General features: G+C 50.6%; 6 protein-coding genes across 6 annotated transcripts; 4 read left to right on the top strand and 2 right to left on the bottom strand.

Annotated features, from left to right (window-relative positions):
• Positions 1-73: 73 nt before the first annotated feature.
• Positions 74-2,968, top strand: BO83DRAFT_436069 (putative thiamine pyrophosphate enzyme; the record flags this gene model as incomplete). The annotated part of the gene is made up of 4 exons (XM_025535929.1): positions 74-150; positions 898-940; positions 988-1,110; positions 1,180-2,968. The coding sequence occupies 4 exons, from the start codon at positions 74-76 to the stop codon at positions 2,815-2,817; spliced, it is 1,881 nt and encodes a 626-aa protein (XP_025389537.1). The 3' UTR covers positions 2,818-2,968.
• A 1,589-nt stretch (positions 2,969-4,557) lies between these two features.
• BO83DRAFT_357607 (amidohydrolase family protein) lies at positions 4,558-5,622 on the bottom strand (the record flags this gene model as incomplete). The annotated part of the gene is made up of 1 exon (XM_025529260.1): positions 4,558-5,622. The coding sequence occupies one exon, from the start codon at positions 5,620-5,622 to the stop codon at positions 4,558-4,560; it is 1,065 nt and encodes a 354-aa protein (XP_025389536.1).
• An 825-nt stretch (positions 5,623-6,447) lies between these two features.
• On the bottom strand, positions 6,448-7,005 carry BO83DRAFT_232397 (uncharacterized protein). The gene has a single exon (XM_025526908.1). It carries the CDS (start codon positions 6,901-6,903, stop codon positions 6,589-6,591), a length of 315 nt encoding a protein of 104 aa, XP_025389535.1. The 5' UTR covers positions 6,904-7,005; the 3' UTR covers positions 6,448-6,588.
• Positions 7,006-7,301: 296 nt separating this feature from the next.
• BO83DRAFT_377016 (aminotransferase-like domain-containing protein) lies at positions 7,302-9,868 on the top strand. Its single transcript, XM_025530886.1, has 7 exons — positions 7,302-7,952; positions 8,032-8,068; positions 8,119-8,150; positions 8,207-8,417; positions 8,475-8,551; positions 8,612-9,436; positions 9,498-9,868. Exons 1-7 carry the CDS (start codon positions 7,791-7,793, stop codon positions 9,750-9,752), a joined length of 1,599 nt encoding a protein of 532 aa, XP_025389533.1. The 5' UTR covers positions 7,302-7,790; the 3' UTR covers positions 9,753-9,868.
• BO83DRAFT_232371 (uncharacterized protein) lies at positions 7,380-7,763 on the top strand. Its single transcript, XM_025526907.1, has one exon. The coding sequence runs from the start codon at positions 7,470-7,472 to the stop codon at positions 7,704-7,706; it is 237 nt and encodes a 78-aa protein (XP_025389534.1). The 5' UTR covers positions 7,380-7,469; the 3' UTR covers positions 7,707-7,763.
• A 1,583-nt stretch (positions 9,869-11,451) lies between the features above and the next one.
• BO83DRAFT_357601 (putative serine/threonine protein kinase) lies at positions 11,452-15,433 on the top strand. Its single transcript, XM_025529259.1, has 6 exons — positions 11,452-11,499; positions 11,548-11,618; positions 11,673-12,958; positions 13,036-13,150; positions 13,200-13,369; positions 13,417-15,433. Exons 1-6 carry the CDS (start codon positions 11,456-11,458, stop codon positions 15,262-15,264), a joined length of 3,534 nt encoding a protein of 1,177 aa, XP_025389532.1. The 5' UTR covers positions 11,452-11,455; the 3' UTR covers positions 15,265-15,433.
• Positions 15,434-15,667: the final 234 nt, after the last annotated feature.

Genomic DNA, 15,667 nt, shown 5'->3' with positions numbered 1-15,667 from the left:
CACGGCGCTGACGAGTTTAAAAAGGGGTATCCAAGTGGATTCGTTGGCGGGACCCCAGGCGACTGGCGCGACCATGGCTATTAATATTAATATTAATGTGAAAGGATGGCTGCCTGTCTACGAGATGACGTATTTGGGGGCTATCTACAGGTCAGCATTCAGATTCTGGATGGCCATGGGATAATATAACAATTAATTGGGGCCAATGCTGCAAATGATGTGGTGAGCGCATCCCTTGAAAACCGCAAGCAACTGGCGAGGGACGCGGCCACGACGTCATGCGGGCTGACGATAACCAGTGATAACCAATTGAGAAACTGGCCGATGAGCAGTGGAACTGTTCTAGTAAGATTCAATCGGTGGATGGATCCACCAACTACCAGCTTGGCTCTGAAACAAGCTCCTGTCGGAGAGAACTGGGCAGAATAGGGCTGATCGAATACTCGTGATACTGGACATTTTTGAGCCCAATATTGTTATTGCTGCTGATCGGCTTCCGGCACATAGTGGAAAGATGAGCACCTCCACACTGAATTCGCATTTCCGCACCATGATTGCACCTTGCAGCTCAAGTATGGGTTCCACCTCATCGTGCCAACCTTATTGACGAACTACTTACCCCGTTGGGTGATTACTCAGTGAAAGCCGTTAACCTCGGAGTTTCTCCTCACCAGTTCGGACTTGCCCCCGAGCTGTCCTTTATTAGGCCGGCTTTATCAATCTATCCCCGACTTCTTGTATCCCCCTTCCTTTACTCCGCATTGCTCTCGGTCAACTCCAGTCTATTTCAATTGCGCACCCGTAGATTACCGTTGTTGACTGATTGCGACCATGTGAGTCACTACAATTTCTTAATTGGCCTCTCTTGTTTGTTTCGTATTCTCTGACAGTCTTCAGGATCTACACAGCATCCTTTGCCTTCTTCGAGGCACTTTGGGAGGTACTGTCCCCATCCACATTAAATTGTCGGTCAAGCTAACCTTCCAGGCTGGGGTCTCCCATGTCTTTGTCAATCTTGGCTCTGACCACCCCTCTATCCTCGAGGCTATGGTCAAGGGCCAGAAAGAAAAGCCTGATGCCTTCCCCAAAATCATAACCTGTCCCAACGAGGTGAGTCGATGAATACTATCTCGTTGTGGATCTCGACCGGAACACTAACCCCGCATGCCTCCTTGGCAGATGGTGGCCCTGTCTATGGCCGACGGCTATGCCCGCTTGACTGGGGAACCTCAATGCGTGATTGTCCATGTCGATGTTGGTACCCAGGGGCTCGCTGCTGCTATCCACAACGCATCTTGTGGCCGAGCCCCCGTCTTGATCTTCGCCGGTCTCTCCCCGTATACTATTGAAGGGGAAATGCGTGGCTCGCGCACAGAATATATTCACTGGATCCAAGATGTTCCGGACCAGAAGCAGATCGTCTCACAATACTGCCGGTATGCCGCGGAAATCCGATCTGGTAAAAACATCAAGCAGATGGTCAACCGCGCTCTTCAATTCGCTACGAGTGATCCCAAGGGACCTGTCTATCTGGCCGGTGCACGAGAGGTCATGGAGGAGGAAATTACCCCTTACTCTCTCAATCAGAGTCACTGGGCGCCTGTCTCCCCATCTGCTCTCCCAACCGAAGGTGTCGAGTTGATTGCATCAGAGCTCGCAGCTGCGAAGAACCCCCTGGTCATTGTCGGTTACTCTGGCCGGGAAGCGCGAGGTGTCCACGAATTGGTCACTCTCGCCAACACCTTCCAGGGCATCCGCGTCCTCGACACTGGCGGCTGTGATATGTGCTTCCCTGGCGACCATCCTGCGTGGCTAGGCATGCGTTTTGGTGTTCATGATGCCATCAAGTCTGCCGACTTCATCCTCGTTGCCGACTGTGACGTACCTTGGATCCCGACGCTCTGCAAGCCCTCCGACTCTGCCCGCATCATTCATGTTGATGTAGACCCGCTTAAGCAGCAGATCCCTGTTGCCTATATTCCCACGATAGCGACCTTCCGCGCCGAATCGGCAACTGCTTTCAAGCAGCTCAACGAATATGTTGCCTCCAACTCCTCCATTCAGCAGACAGTCCAATCGGATGAGAACCGTGCTCGTGGCAAGCGCCGCGCAGAGGTGTTCCAGAAAACCCGCCAGGCTATCTACAACCTCGCCCGCTTACCTCCCGGCGGGGATGTCGCTCCCCTCAATGCCAACTATCTCATCAGCCAACTACGCCAGTCCTGTCCATCGGATACCATCTGGGCCATCGAATCCGTAACTCTCACTACTAACGTGGCCGACCAGATTGCCCCTACCCTGCCGAAATCCTGGATCAACTGCGGCGGTGGTGGACTCGGGTGGTCCGGGGGCGGTGCCCTGGGCATCAAGCTCGCCACCGACGCCAAACACGGCGGGACAAACAAGGGCAAATTTGTCTGCCAGATCGTCGGCGATGGCACCTATCTCTTCTCTGTTCCGGGGTCTGTTTACTGGGTTGCTCGTCGCTACAACATTCCCATCCTTACGATTGTGCTCAACAACAAGGGTTGGAATGCCCCTCGGCGCAGTATGCTCCTCGTCCATCCGAACGGCGATGGATCCCGCGCTACGAACGAAGACCTCAACATCTCTTTCGCCCCGACTCCAGACTACCCGGGTATTGCAACAGCTGCATCTGGTGGTACTTTCTGGGGTGCCCAGGCTGCTAATGTTGCCCAGCTGAGGAAGCTGTTACCTGAGGCTATCAAGAGTGTGCAGAATGGTACCACGGCGGTCTTGGAGGCGCAACTTGATGGGACGAAGGGCAAATACGTGGCTGCGAAGCCTTCACTGTGATGTTTCCTTGAACATATCATTACGCTTGTGACGTCTATATGAGTATTATGATACATGATACAGTCTTTTGCAAAAGACTGGTGCCGCCTCCGATCTAGACAGATAGCAGAAACAGAAAGGTAGTTCTATACAATACAATGAATAACCGAATACACATGGACATTGACCAGATGGAGTAAGACTACTAGTAGTACCCAGTAGACAGGCGGTGCCCTGTTCTATGATCCGAACCCCCCATGCAACGCCACTTCGGAGAAATACCTTAGTCTAAGTACCTCTTCGTATAATCGCCGATCCTCTCCTACCGAGTAACTACCTAGTACTAAACTCGATTAATAACACACAACGGGATCACATATCCCTTTTGATTGGGCCAGACCGCCCAACGGGAACTCAATCTCCGTTACCGGGACTTAACTTCCAGCGCTCGGACTTCAATCCTCGGAGATCTGCGAAGCCTCGGATTTCTCTCCGGGAGATGCACCATGCACCTCGCGTAGTTGACCTTTTCGTTCGTCTTTATGGACAAAGCAGTGTCTTCCACCCCCCCTTTCCTCCTTAATTCTCTCTTCGGCATCAGCCACCAACTGGATGGATCCTCGAATAGTGTTTTATTGTAAACGCTGTTCTCTCTCACTTTCGCTCCGCTAGCACTTGTAAATCAATATTATTGAGTCCCAATGATGACAAAAGGATACTCAATACAGTGTCTACTATTGAGCATTTCCTAAGTAAAGCTCAGAATATGTGGGACTATGTACAAGGTTCCTTAATGAATTTATAGCCACGTGATATTCATGAACGAAGGTCCTGCACTCAATCCATTAATCATGGTCATTCCATAGTCATACTATATCTTCAAACACCACTCCCTCCTACCATCCTCCCCGACAACCCAGCCTGACTCTTAATCTTCGCCGCCATATAAATCCCCTCACTAATATGCGACTTCCAATAAAACCTCCCATATTGCTCGTTCCACTCCTCACCGAGCAGGATTCCACCGTCAGAACTACCCAGACCCTTAAAGACTCCTGGGTGCAATCGACACCGAAGATACAGACATTAGCACAGCTATCTGCAAAGCTGTTGTGGGAAAGAGTGGTTTAGTAGCACCCGCATCTGGTTCCCGCCCGCCAGATGCAATCACGTTCAAGGACACTGAGATATGTCGGAAAATCTTCAAGGAGTTTCTTCCGAAGGCGTTGAGTGAGAAGAGCTATATTGTCGCTCCGAGTCCAGTGTTTCCTCCGAAGATCTCACATTTGCGTTTGACTGTTGAGAGGGCGCAGAAGAAGATTATTACTTCGGTGTATTGTCCGTGATTTGGTGATGGTGAGAGAGGTATTGTGCATTCGTGGTTGTGGTCTCAGCTACAATGCCAGATATGTCATATTAATTTGTCACTCTTTCACAATCTTTATAACTAACTGTTCCAATAAATACTCTTTGTCTCAGAACACCTAAGATGTCTGACCCGACGAAATATCCAAGAGTAGTCTACGAAGCAGTAATCAACCAGCTCTTAAGTGTCAAAAATCACCCAATGCAAGAGCAAAAGCAAGTAGATTCACCTCATTGAGAGTTATCATAACAAATTGTGTAACAATCTCGGTTAGTAAGAAAGCATGCATTACGATACCCATTTTTGTGTTTCCCATCATCAGTTTCAGGTCAAAGCAACACCCTTGTCAAGCAAATAAACGCCTTTCAATATCGAAAGAGTCTCAATGACATTCTTTAGACAACATCGCAATCCTTGAACTTGCTGAGCTTGAACAACCTTCTTGCGTTGTCTCTGCCAACACGAAGATATCCGTCTCGGCCACCCAGTGCTTCCTTGATCTTCTCTTCATCATCATCGTACCATTGGCAGCCATGCTCCATTCGCTCGTAGGGGAAGTCGACGCTGAACATCATTCTCTCATCGCCTAGCCACTCGTAAAGGTAGCGCAAGTTCTGGGTGCTGAAATTTCCACTGGTGGTGATGTAGATGTTGCGCTTGAAGTAGTAGAGGGGTTCCTTCTGGCAAACAGTATCTCCGTTCTTCTCTGCCAGGGGCCGTGTCACACCCTTGACCCAATGGTCCATCCGCCAGAAATCATATGGGATGCGCTCGCCCATGTGTCCAATGATGACCTTCAGATTGGGGAATCTATCGAACACGCCATTGACGATGATTCCCATCAGGTGTAGTGCGACTCCATTGCAGTAGCTCTGGGGTGGTCCGATGAGATACTTGCGGTCCTCGTAGGTCTGCTTGTAAAGTTGGGTATCCCGCAAGGGTGCGGCAGGATGAAGGTAGACCGGGACGTCCAACTCCACAGCCACTCTCCAGAACTCATCGTAGTCAGGCTGATCGTAGAACAGAGGCTGATCATCATCTCCCTCCCCGGTGTGTTGAACATCATTCAACAAGGCTCCGTGGAAGCCCAGCTCCTTCACGCAGCGACGAAGTTCATGTCCCGCCTGTCTGGGATCATGCATTGACAGAGATGCGAATGCTCCCAATCTATCACGGTGGTCCTTGATCTGGTCATGGATGTAGTCGTTTACATCGCGGGCCCGTTTCTCGGCCTTGTCCTTGTCAGTGATGCCCTGAATACCCGGGACTGTCAGGGAGAGGATGCTGTATCCAATGCCGTTTTGGTCAGACAGCTGCAAGCGTTCGTCTGTGATAGACACGATCTGACGCTTGTAGCGCTCAACGTCTTTGGGAGCAATGTAGAGGGCTGCCTGGGCATCGATCTCCTCATCCATGCCCTTCACCTCAAAGGCTTCTTCGAGAGCGACCTTTCCACGCATATTGAAATATTAGGTTCGGTAACTTGTTCAAGCTTTCTAGTGGGATGCAATAGATATGTCTCAAAAGTCAAAAGAAATTAAATTATTAGGTATAGAGTAGATGATGCTCTTTGATTGAGATGATCCTCTGTCCGACTGGTTGAGTCTTTGAGGGGGTTTATATACTAGCTGCATCGCGGCTCAACCCATGGTAAATACCCCCATGATGTTCGGTGACAGAAGGTTCCCCGCAAACATTCCCCTCCGTAGCATTGGGTTCGAGATGGCCGGTACTCACCTTGAATTGCGGTGGTGGAGAGGGGTTTCAGAGGAGTAATGATTCCAGATGTCAATTTGACTTTCGGGTAACTGTTCCAAGGCCTCAACGCCTAATAACATTGAATGTTGTTTGGAGTCGGTCTCGGTTGAGAGTTATGTGCAAATGTCATGAGGGGGCTTCCTGTCATACTTATTTCATCCGAGTTCATCGCTGATGAGACGTTGATCTAGACCTGGGTGTGGCAGCTGTGGCCTCACCCGGCTAGAATCGGATGATGGGAAGTGGCTTGTGATGGCTTCAGGGAGGGGAATACAACAAGAGATCTGGATGATCTCAGCATGATCATGGTACATCCTCTTCTGTATTGGAATTGGCCAAGGGATAGTAGCTGGCGTTGTCCCCAGCTGGGAAACCACAGACAACATTGGAGCAGATTTAGTCCCCAAAACTAGAAGGGCAATAGCCCATGATACGTCACATCGAAGAGCTAGATCACTCTTTCAGGTAGAGCTGTAACAACTGTTGTAATATGCTCTGATGTATAGCCTGAAGATTATGTTGAAGGTAGTCATGAGAGTTACCTCGAGCCAGCTTGAGCCAGCTCCAGGATTCGTCACCTACCGAGTATCCCATGCTGAGAAGAATATGAGGATTATGAGGATTGTGATGGTAGAACTCCTCCTGACGCAACTGTCGAGGCTCATATACTAACAAGCGAAATACGGAATTCTGTTATCGTGTAATCTGAGGATGGTGGTATGTGGGTGGTCCGATGGAGAGAGAGCTACACAAACCCGCGTCCTGTTTGCATCAGATTGTGTACATTCGAGGGACTTCTGGTTAAGCTCAAGAGACATTGAGGATAAAGGGAACATCGGCAGAGTAATAGTGTGTTCCTGTAATTCTTCATTGGTGGTGAGCACAGACTCATGCTTTTCTCCTGCCAAAACCCCATGAAAGAGGGGTAGACCCAACAAATGCAGGCTTACCACGTGAATCACCTCCTGAACTTTACCAGGCATGGCTGTCACACCCAGTAATAGGAGTTAGGGCTCCATCTATTCAAGTCAGATGTGTACACGGTTTAGTCACTAACTCGTGGGTAGGCAGTAGTTAGTAGAAGTCGTGATAGTTCGTTTCCATTGCCTATTCGGGGTTAAGACCAAGATCTTATCGGGTCGATAAGCAAGTCCGATGCCGGCGATAGCCTTATCTAGGCGCGGGGTTGTCACCCGAGCGGTAATCTAATTTCCATGCATTCTTGCTGTTTGTCTGGCAGCAACAGTTGTTGGTCCTTGCTTCAGCTCGAGCTTTCCCCTCATTCTCTTCAGGCCAAGTCGGATCACAATAACGATTACTCGATGTCCCACCAAGCTATCTGGTACTGACCAATGGCTCTTTCCTTGAGAAGCAATTAGAATGAAGTTGCCTTTAGTACCTTTGCAGGCCCAACCATACGGAGACTGTATCGGGAATACGAATTACGTTATCGCCGCCCGCCGCGCCCTGTGAACGACAGCGTCACATCGCATCAGTTTGCGGCATCCTACAGCGATATTAGATAACGAAAACGCGGTGAAGCTCCTCCATGGCATCTGATTGCTTCTGCCTTCCTTCCATCAGCAATGGCGCCCCCTTTTTTGCGTGCCTCGTGGATGAAGCCGGTCCCCATCGACCCAATGATGCATTACCGGCGGAACCGGTCCGCCCACTTAAGCGGAGAAAAAGCGGACGCCCCTGCGTGACTCGATTCTCCCTCTCAGTTTCGCCATCAGTTCGCCTGCATTGTGGATTTCTCTCTCAATCGTCTACCTTGCTACACTGACTTTCGTGTGGATTGTGTGCATACCCTCACTTGCCTTTCATATTCACCAAGTTCACTACGTGCAATCAGACCCCTGCCTCAAGAATGAGCCCTCCCGTCGCCGTGGACAATGACTCAAAGAACGTGGGCTCGGTTGCCGCAACCGGCCCATTGACGGTCGATGCCATCCCTGCCCTGAGAGCCAAGAGCGCAAAGATTCCCACCGGTGTTGCTCCTGCTACGAACAGTGACATGTTCAAGAGCCCGGTATGTTATTTTCTCGCCTTCATGAACCAACTATACTCTGTGGCGAAAGACCGACTGACCTTACTGTTCTCTCGTCCAGCACTGCTTCACCAAGCCTCAATCGAAACGCTGGGATCGTAAGTCGTCTGATTGCCTCTGTGTCGGCCAATCACTAATTCCTCGCAAGATATTTTCTCCGTCGAATCCAAGTCCCGGAAGGTTCGTCCGTTTATACACGTCGTTGCGGTATACATCGATACTGAAGCTTTTGTTAGAGTTCAACCTTGAAGGGTGCTGCGCAGTACCTGAAGAACCCCGGATTGATCTCTCTGGGTGGTGGCCTTCCCTCTCCGGAATACTTTCCCATTGAGCAGCTCTCCGTCAAGGTTCCCAACGCCCCTGATTTCTCCCCGGAGGCTATTCAAAACTCCGGTGCTCTTCTGACCGCGAATAAGGGTGACGTGCGCACCGGGAAAAGTCTTTACGGTTAGCTGCCTCCAGCCCCCGCGCTTTAAGTTACAGACTAATCAAACATATGATTAGACTTGGAGGTTGCCCTTAACTATGGCCAGGCTTCGGGAACTCCCCAGTTGCTTAGGTTCGTGACGGAACACACCGAAGTATGTGGAGGCAATACAACCCAAGTTTTGACATGTGTGACATGGACTAATCGCTACTAGCTCATTCACAACCCTCCCTATGCCGATTGGCAATGCTGCTTGACCGCAGGTAGCACGTATGCGTGGGACACGATCCTCCGCATGCTTTGCAACCGCGGGGACTACATCTTGATGGAAGAGTACACTTTTGCGAGTGCCCAGGAGACTGCGCTTCCGCTGGGACTGAAGGTGGCGCCGATCAGAATGGATGGGGAGGGTCTTTTGCCCGAGTCCCTTGATGAGGTTCTGAGCAACTGGGATGAAGCCGCCCGGGGTGGTCCCAAGCCTTACGTGCTGTACACCATCCCCACTGGTCAGAACCCAACGGGTGCTACTCAGTCTGCGGAACGGCGTAAGGCTGTGTACAAGGTCGCCCAGAAGCACGACGTGTACATCGTGGAGGATGAGCCGTACTACTTCTTGCAGATGCAGCCCTACGCTGGTGCTGACAGCGAGCCCGTCCCGCCCCCTGCGACCCACGAAGACTTCCTTAAGTCCCTTGTGCCATCCTACCTGAGCCTCGATGTCGACGGACGTGTCCTTCGCATCGAGTCATTCTCCAAGGTCCTTTCTCCTGGATCTCGTGCTGGCTGGATTGTCGCTGCGGATCAGGTTGTGGAACGATTCATTCGGAACTGCGAGACCTCGGCCCAGAACCCTAGCGGCATCTCTCAGTTGATTTTCTACAAGCTTCTCGATGAGCACTGGGGTCACTCTGGATACATTGACTGGCTGATCAACCTGCGCATGCAGTACACTGGCCGCCGTGATACGATGATGCATGCTTGTGAACAGTACCTACCTCGCGAAATTGCTCAGTGGATTCCCCCTGCAGCAGGCATGTTTGTAAGTACACTATGACTACTATAACTTTCCCCGGTGAGATGATAAGCTAACACACTGATAGCACTGGATCGAGGTCGATTGGAAGAAGCACCCTGGCTTGGCTTCCGGCAAGACTCGTGAGTCCATTGAAGAGGAAGTGTTCCTCGCTGCCATTGATAACGGCGTCCTTGTCTCTCGTGGCAGCTGGTTCAAGGCGTCTGGAGTCAACGAGGAGAAGATGTTCTTCCGTGCTACGTTTGCTGCTGCCAGCTCGGAAGGCATCACTGAAGCGATTCGGCGGTTCGGTGATTCTCTGAGAGTCCAGTTCGGCCTGTAGAGAGCAGTTGACTTCTTTTAAGAAGATGTAAATACAAAAGAAGTAGATAACCCCATCCTAATTGTAGCGTGAAATCGGTTATAGAGTAAACAAATTGAATGTTTATTTTGTCGCGGTACACTTCCTCCTTAAATGAAAGATTATCATGAAGGGACATCTGTATAGAATATTCTTATAAGTAACAGTCTTTCTAATATCCTAAATCCCATGATTTCCCTTCGCTGCGCAGCTATTATCTATCACATTGGTAGAAACCAAAAACATCGGAACCGCGTGAAAACAATATTCCGCCGGGTGATCCACCCAGCAGCGTGACACTATCCTGAACGAACGCTCTGGAACTTTAATCGAACGTTTGCCCCAAAACCCTCCATCGACTGCCTTAGATTGTCGATATAACTATCTAACGAGAGAGGAGAGACGATGTATCTTGTTTTTGATTATTGATATTATTCCAACCAGCTCTTGATACCCCTTAGACTTTCTTCTCTTTCCGTTTTGCCGTTGCCCTGATCCCGTTACCCCTGCATTGACGAACGACCGGTTTATTGTTCGTTGCTTTGTGGTAGACCAGCTGGCTTGGTCCTAGGATTTTTGGGTGCTTGTTGTAGGTGAGTGGTCTTGGGATTTTCTATAGATAGCAATAGAGGGTTATGCTCTGTGTCTTTTGGTGGTCGAATTGCTTGCTGGACAGCTGTTCGTCCGATTTCTTGCGCCGGTTTCTTAAAGTCACGTGATGGGTATGAGGCGGTTAGGATGCAAGATGCCTAACTAGTCAAGCTGGGTCCTGGGCTCAGTGGCTATTTTGTGTCTGTATCTGAAGCCATTCGTGATCACCGTCTCCAATTTGCTTGGCTTGAATAGTGTGCTCTGTTTTGTAGATACTAGCTGGTGCAGTGCTAACCAGCATGCAGATTATTTCACTTTGAAGATTCCATTCGTTCCAGCATCTGGCATCTGGCTTCTCTGTTCATGCAACAGAATTGTGCAGGTGTACTCAAGGCTGTGAATTTAGACAGACCTTCAAATATCTTAGATTGTCACTTCTTGGGTGTACTGAAAGGTGAATCTGATTGGTCAGAGTATAGCACGTGGCCTCTGTACTTCACCATATATCAAATATCTCGAATTCACTGGAGCTCGACTGCCTAGCACCTTGGAGAACTGGTTTCTGCCTGGCGCTAAACTAGCGTCTTCTTCTTCTTTACATCTCTCACCGCCTTATATTCACGTCATTTTTGGGCTTCAGTGCAACACAGCATTTGAGGTGAGTTTGCGCCTATCCTGGGTAAGCTTTCGCAGTGCTTGGGATCACAGGTCCCCGGGAACAGCATGATGTGTTTCAGTATGTAACTAACACCTTGTAGTTCACTGGCTGGTTTTATAGGTTCCTGCAAATCAGCCAACAGTGAGAATCACCCTCCTGCTCCGTGAATGAGACACGGGACGCTCGGCTAGGGCCTCTCGCAGCATCCGATCCGTTCTATATTGGGATACTCCCACTTGTAGCTTGGATGTAAGTTAGTGAATTGGGCGGTCACTTCCCGTGTCTGTTGTTATTTCTTCTTCTTCTGCCGCTTGCTTCTTCTGCTTGTCTTTCTGCGTCGCGTCATACTTGTCGATGAGCCGTGTCCGTGACGATTTCCTCGTTCCTCGTTATTTCTCTCTCAAAGGTCGCGTCGTTTTCTGCATAATCCCTGATAATGGCAGGTTCAAGCTCATTTGAGCCCTGTGAACGCGTCGACGGGTTCGCATTATCCTAATTGCTTGGTTATAAATGCTGATCTACTTGCAGTCCCCAAGCCTGGCAGGAGTATCGCCAGGGAGGTGATCAAGGCAGCGTAGCGGGCCTAGACGGGCATAATAGTAAGTTTCCGTCCCATTCTGACTCGAGTTTGTAAAGAGCTAATCATTATATAGGCCCAAAAGAGGGTCTGTTCGAGGACGGAAATAACCGTCGGCAACGGGGCCTGTTGCATAAGAAGAGCGCGAGTGAGCAACCGGTTTACCGATCTCACCAGCGCTCAGGCAGCAGTAGGCGAGAACGACTGCCATTTTTCGGCAGGAAGGCCACCTCGAAAACGCCGGACGAACAATCTCCAGTTGAAGCACGTGCCACCAAGGCGGGCGACTCTCTTCGTCGAAGGCGACTCTTCCGTTCGCACACTTACCCTTTTGGTCGTAACTTCCACAGACACTCGCCGCGTACTGGAGGCTCGGACTCCAAGATTGGTTCGGCTCTTCAGAACCTCTTTTGGCCAGGACGGTCCAAGGAAGAAGAAGAAAGACCGGCACCATCGAGATTGACCCTTGCTGACCCGTTCTTAATCAGCGTGCCTCCCCTTACCATTGCTCCCTTATCCACCCACTTCCCCAGTTCCTACGAACATCGTCGAGCTCAAGTCTTACCGTTTGCACAAGGTGTTTGTGGATCTCCCACAGGCTACTACTGGGATCCTTCCTCCCCCCTCTCTCCACCCTTCATCCACACTCCACCTCAATTTCCTCCGGTGAATTTCCATTCCCCTGGAAACCCTCTCGGTCCTCCCATCACGCCTGTCTCTCCTACTGAGTGTTTTCCAGCATTTGATTGTGAGTCTCCAGGTGCCCAACCTACTCTCCCCTTGGTACCCTTGGACGCTGGGAATCATCCTAGTCCCGAGACCTTCATCCGGCCCCGCCAGCCTTCTATCTGTCAACAACCAGTTGATTCCCCCATTGGCTTACAAGATCATCCGCTACCCTCAGAGCATTCCGATTCCACCATGGATCCCTCACGTGGATCGCGCTTTCTGGACCCGGCGGTGGCTGCCCTCTCCAAACATAAGGCCGAAGCCATAAAGCTTGCTCGTGAACAGGGTGTTGCTGTCCGAGAGATGTGCCGCAGAGCCAAAACAAACACACCCCCTTATGAATTCGAGGAGTTGATCGGAAAGGGCTCATACGGACGCGTCTACAAAGGCCACCAGCTTCCCTCCAGTAAGGTCGTTGCCATCAAGGTGATGGATATTGATTCTGTGGACTATCAAACTGTTCGTGACTTCAGAGATGAGTCAATCAAGGACTTTATCCACGAAATTAGGGTGATGAAGCAGGTCAAGGATGCGGGTGCGAGGAACATCAACGAACTAATCGAGGCAATCTCCATCCACTCACAACTGTGGCTGGTTTGCGAATACTGCCCTGGTGGTAGTGTTAGAACCTTGGTGCGTGCATTCCTCTTGCCATTCTCTGCCTTCGTAAGCATATTTTCTATCTGTGTGCTAATGTCATTATATTGCAGATGCGAGCGACCGGCGACCGGCTTGAGGAAAAGTTTATCATCCCTATCGCTCGAGAGCTTGCTGCTGGGTTACGCGCCATTCATGATGCCGGCGTCATCCACAGAGATATTAAAGGTAGGCAAACTACCTTTAAGCTACCAGGCTTGCGACTGACTATCTAAAGCTGCCAATATCTTGATCCACGAGGAGGGAAGGCTGCAAATTTGTGACTTTGGTGTCGCCGGAGTGCTTCAATCTCAGATGGACAAGCGGTCCACTTGGATTGGGACACCACACTGGATGCCGCCCGAGATGTTTGCGACTCGCGGTGAAGCCCACAAGTACGGTAGTGAGGTGAGATCGACGTCTTCAAGTAAACTTTTTCATACTAACTGCTATAGATTGATGTTTGGGCCTACGGCTGTACCTTGTTTGAATTTGCCACGGGCAATCCCCCTAACTCGAATCTTCGCGAACGTATGCAGATCGGCAGACAGATCACTCGCAACACTCCGAAGCTGGACACCGATAAATATAGCGACGGTCTTAAGAGCATCGTTTCATTTGCCCTGGAATCCAACCCGGTCACTCGCCCTGGTATGGCAGATATATTGACACACCCTTACGTTGCTGATACTGAGGACGCATATCCTACTGCGTCCCTCAGCGAGCTGGTTCGCATCTATTATCAATGGTCACAGCGTGGTGGTCAGCGCATTTCTCTCTTCCACCCTGGAGGTGCTGCTGCAGCAGAAATCCCCGGCAGTAAACAAGATTATGAAGAGGACTGGAACTTTAGTACGACAGATGGTTTTGAGCGTCGCTTCTCAGTTATTGATCTTGACCAACTGGCCGCCTCTCTGGCGGAGATGGAAGATCAAATAAGTCCAACCACGGTGCCTAGCTCGGATCATGAATCATCTGAGGACGGATCGGACAAGGACATGACGCCGGAGGACAAAGCAAACTTTGACGAGCGTGTGCGTCGGGGAGCTGCGGCGATGGAGGGTCTCTTCGATGAAGACAAGCCAAGTTACAAGTATGAAACCAAGAATGACTTCGTCCCAATCGAGCCAAAAGCCCCTACGTCGGATCTTCCGCTTCGCACTGATACCGATCGATCATCAGTCACCTCGACATTTATTGATATTGACATTGGCTCCTTTGATTCTTCACACTATGCTGCCGGAGCAACCTCAGCCCAGCCATTTCAACTTGCCGATGCGGATACTATTCGAGCGAATCGGACGAGTGGGCGTCAGCACCGGAACTCTGTTGAAGGCCGTTCGCGTTCGTCCAGCAGCGGTGTGAGTAGCAACCGGGGCTCCGAAGATATGACATTCCAGCCCCAGACTGGGCCTCGTCCTCCTACAATGGACTGGAAGTTTCCTGTGTTCATGCAACCTCCAACGGAGGAGGCTGAGCCAGCCAGCCCACCAGAACCAGAGACGAAGCCGGCTGAGCCCGACACATCCGATAAACGAGCAACTATGGAATGGACATTCCCCGTCATGACAGCTCCAGCAAATGATGGGGGCGCCAGCAGCGACAGCTTTACGGATGCTAGCCAGTATGATACACTGAAGGCACCGATTGTGGAGAGCCAGCCTTCAGCCACAGTCCGGCGCTCTAGTATTGGTGAGCCCGGGGACTCCCGGCCATCTACGTCTCGATCCGGCGAGTCCAATGGATCTGAGACTGACTATGACCCCTTCCGCTTTGATCGACCTTCCACACCACCCAGTCAGGCGCCCGCGGACCCAAAAAGTCCTGAATATCCCCAGTTGCTGAATACGTTCAAGTATCCTAACTACGACCAGTCCATCATTATGGACGGCCCTGGTCCAGATGAAGAAGAGGAGACGGATGACGTGTGGCAGAAGCCTTCTGAGAACACGGACGATCCCTCTTTGTCTGAACCCTTCCCGACCGCAATCCCCACTAAAAGCGTCGACCTCAGCCTCCCCTTCGTCCCGTCTGCTAGTTCCTCCGTATCGGACTCCTTACCTACGGCTCGGACCAATTTTCCTTCGCTCACCACTGACGATGGAGAGCCGATCCTGTTCCCCGAGCTCCCTCTGCCTCAGCTTGAGCTCTTCATGGCTGGTGCGAACGACCACGCGATAGCTGGGGAGTTGGATCGACTGTTAGAAAGCTTCATTGACTCGTTGAATTCCACCGGACAGGCTCTATCTAGAGTCAATCTTGGTCCGGAGGTGAAAGAGGAGGTCAAAGGAGAGGCTGAGTAGGTGGTTAGTCTGTGGCTGGTTTCAGAAAAGAACATGTCGGACTGCTGGCGTCTTACGGTTTCTGACTGGTAAAAGCACTTGTCGTTGAGGGCTGTTGGGCATATTTCGGTGTTCGTGCTGGATGATACGGTTGAGCAAAATGTGATGTAAATTGAATTTCTGCAGTCATAATGAAACCATAGTATCTGATGTATGCTGTCAGTTTGACAGCCTGTCGTAATGAGTAATCAGCATTCACTGCCGGTCAGGCCCAACTTACGTATAGGAATCCACTGCAACAATATCTTATCAACAAACAGTGCAATTACGATCAAGGTTTAGATAACTACTGTATAATCCCGACCCTCGTGGCTCGACACGAAACTCAACCTCGTCACGTCTGGACGTGACGCGCGTCATGAGG

The sequence above is a fragment of the Aspergillus eucalypticola genome, assembly GCF_003184535.1.
Source record: "Aspergillus eucalypticola CBS 122712 chromosome Unknown BO83scaffold_8, whole genome shotgun sequence".
NCBI classification, from domain to species: domain Eukaryota; kingdom Fungi; phylum Ascomycota; class Eurotiomycetes; order Eurotiales; family Aspergillaceae; genus Aspergillus; species Aspergillus eucalypticola.
The sequence above is the reverse complement of the archived record's forward strand: the minus strand, read 5'-3'. Positions and strand labels throughout refer to the sequence as shown.

What these genes read in the sequence shown, in the direction of transcription:
- BO83DRAFT_232397 (XM_025526908.1), bottom strand. Translation starts at nt 6,903, where the DNA reads ATGCCTGGTAAAGTTCAGGAGGTGATTCACGTGGTAAGCCTGCATTTG.
- BO83DRAFT_232371 (XM_025526907.1), top strand. Translation starts at nt 7,470, where the DNA reads ATGGCATCTGATTGCTTCTGCCTTCCTTCCATCAGCAATGGCGCCCCC.
- BO83DRAFT_377016 (XM_025530886.1), top strand. Translation starts at nt 7,791, where the DNA reads ATGAGCCCTCCCGTCGCCGTGGACAATGACTCAAAGAACGTGGGCTCG. An exon ending in GTGACATGTTCAAGAGCCCG is followed by an intron (nt 7,953 to 8,031) that starts GTATGTTATTTT and finishes TCTCTCGTCCAG; the next exon opens with CACTGCTTCACCAAGCCTCA. An exon ending in TCGAATCCAAGTCCCGGAAG is followed by an intron (nt 8,151 to 8,206) that starts GTTCGTCCGTTT and finishes AGCTTTTGTTAG; the next exon opens with AGTTCAACCTTGAAGGGTGC.
- BO83DRAFT_357601 (XM_025529259.1), top strand. Translation starts at nt 11,456, where the DNA reads ATGGCAGGTTCAAGCTCATTTGAGCCCTGTGAACGCGTCGACGG. An exon ending in CCCTGTGAACGCGTCGACGG is followed by an intron (nt 11,500 to 11,547) that starts GTTCGCATTATC and finishes ATCTACTTGCAG; the next exon opens with TCCCCAAGCCTGGCAGGAGT. An exon ending in GGGCCTAGACGGGCATAATA is followed by an intron (nt 11,619 to 11,672) that starts GTAAGTTTCCGT and finishes ATCATTATATAG; the next exon opens with GCCCAAAAGAGGGTCTGTTC.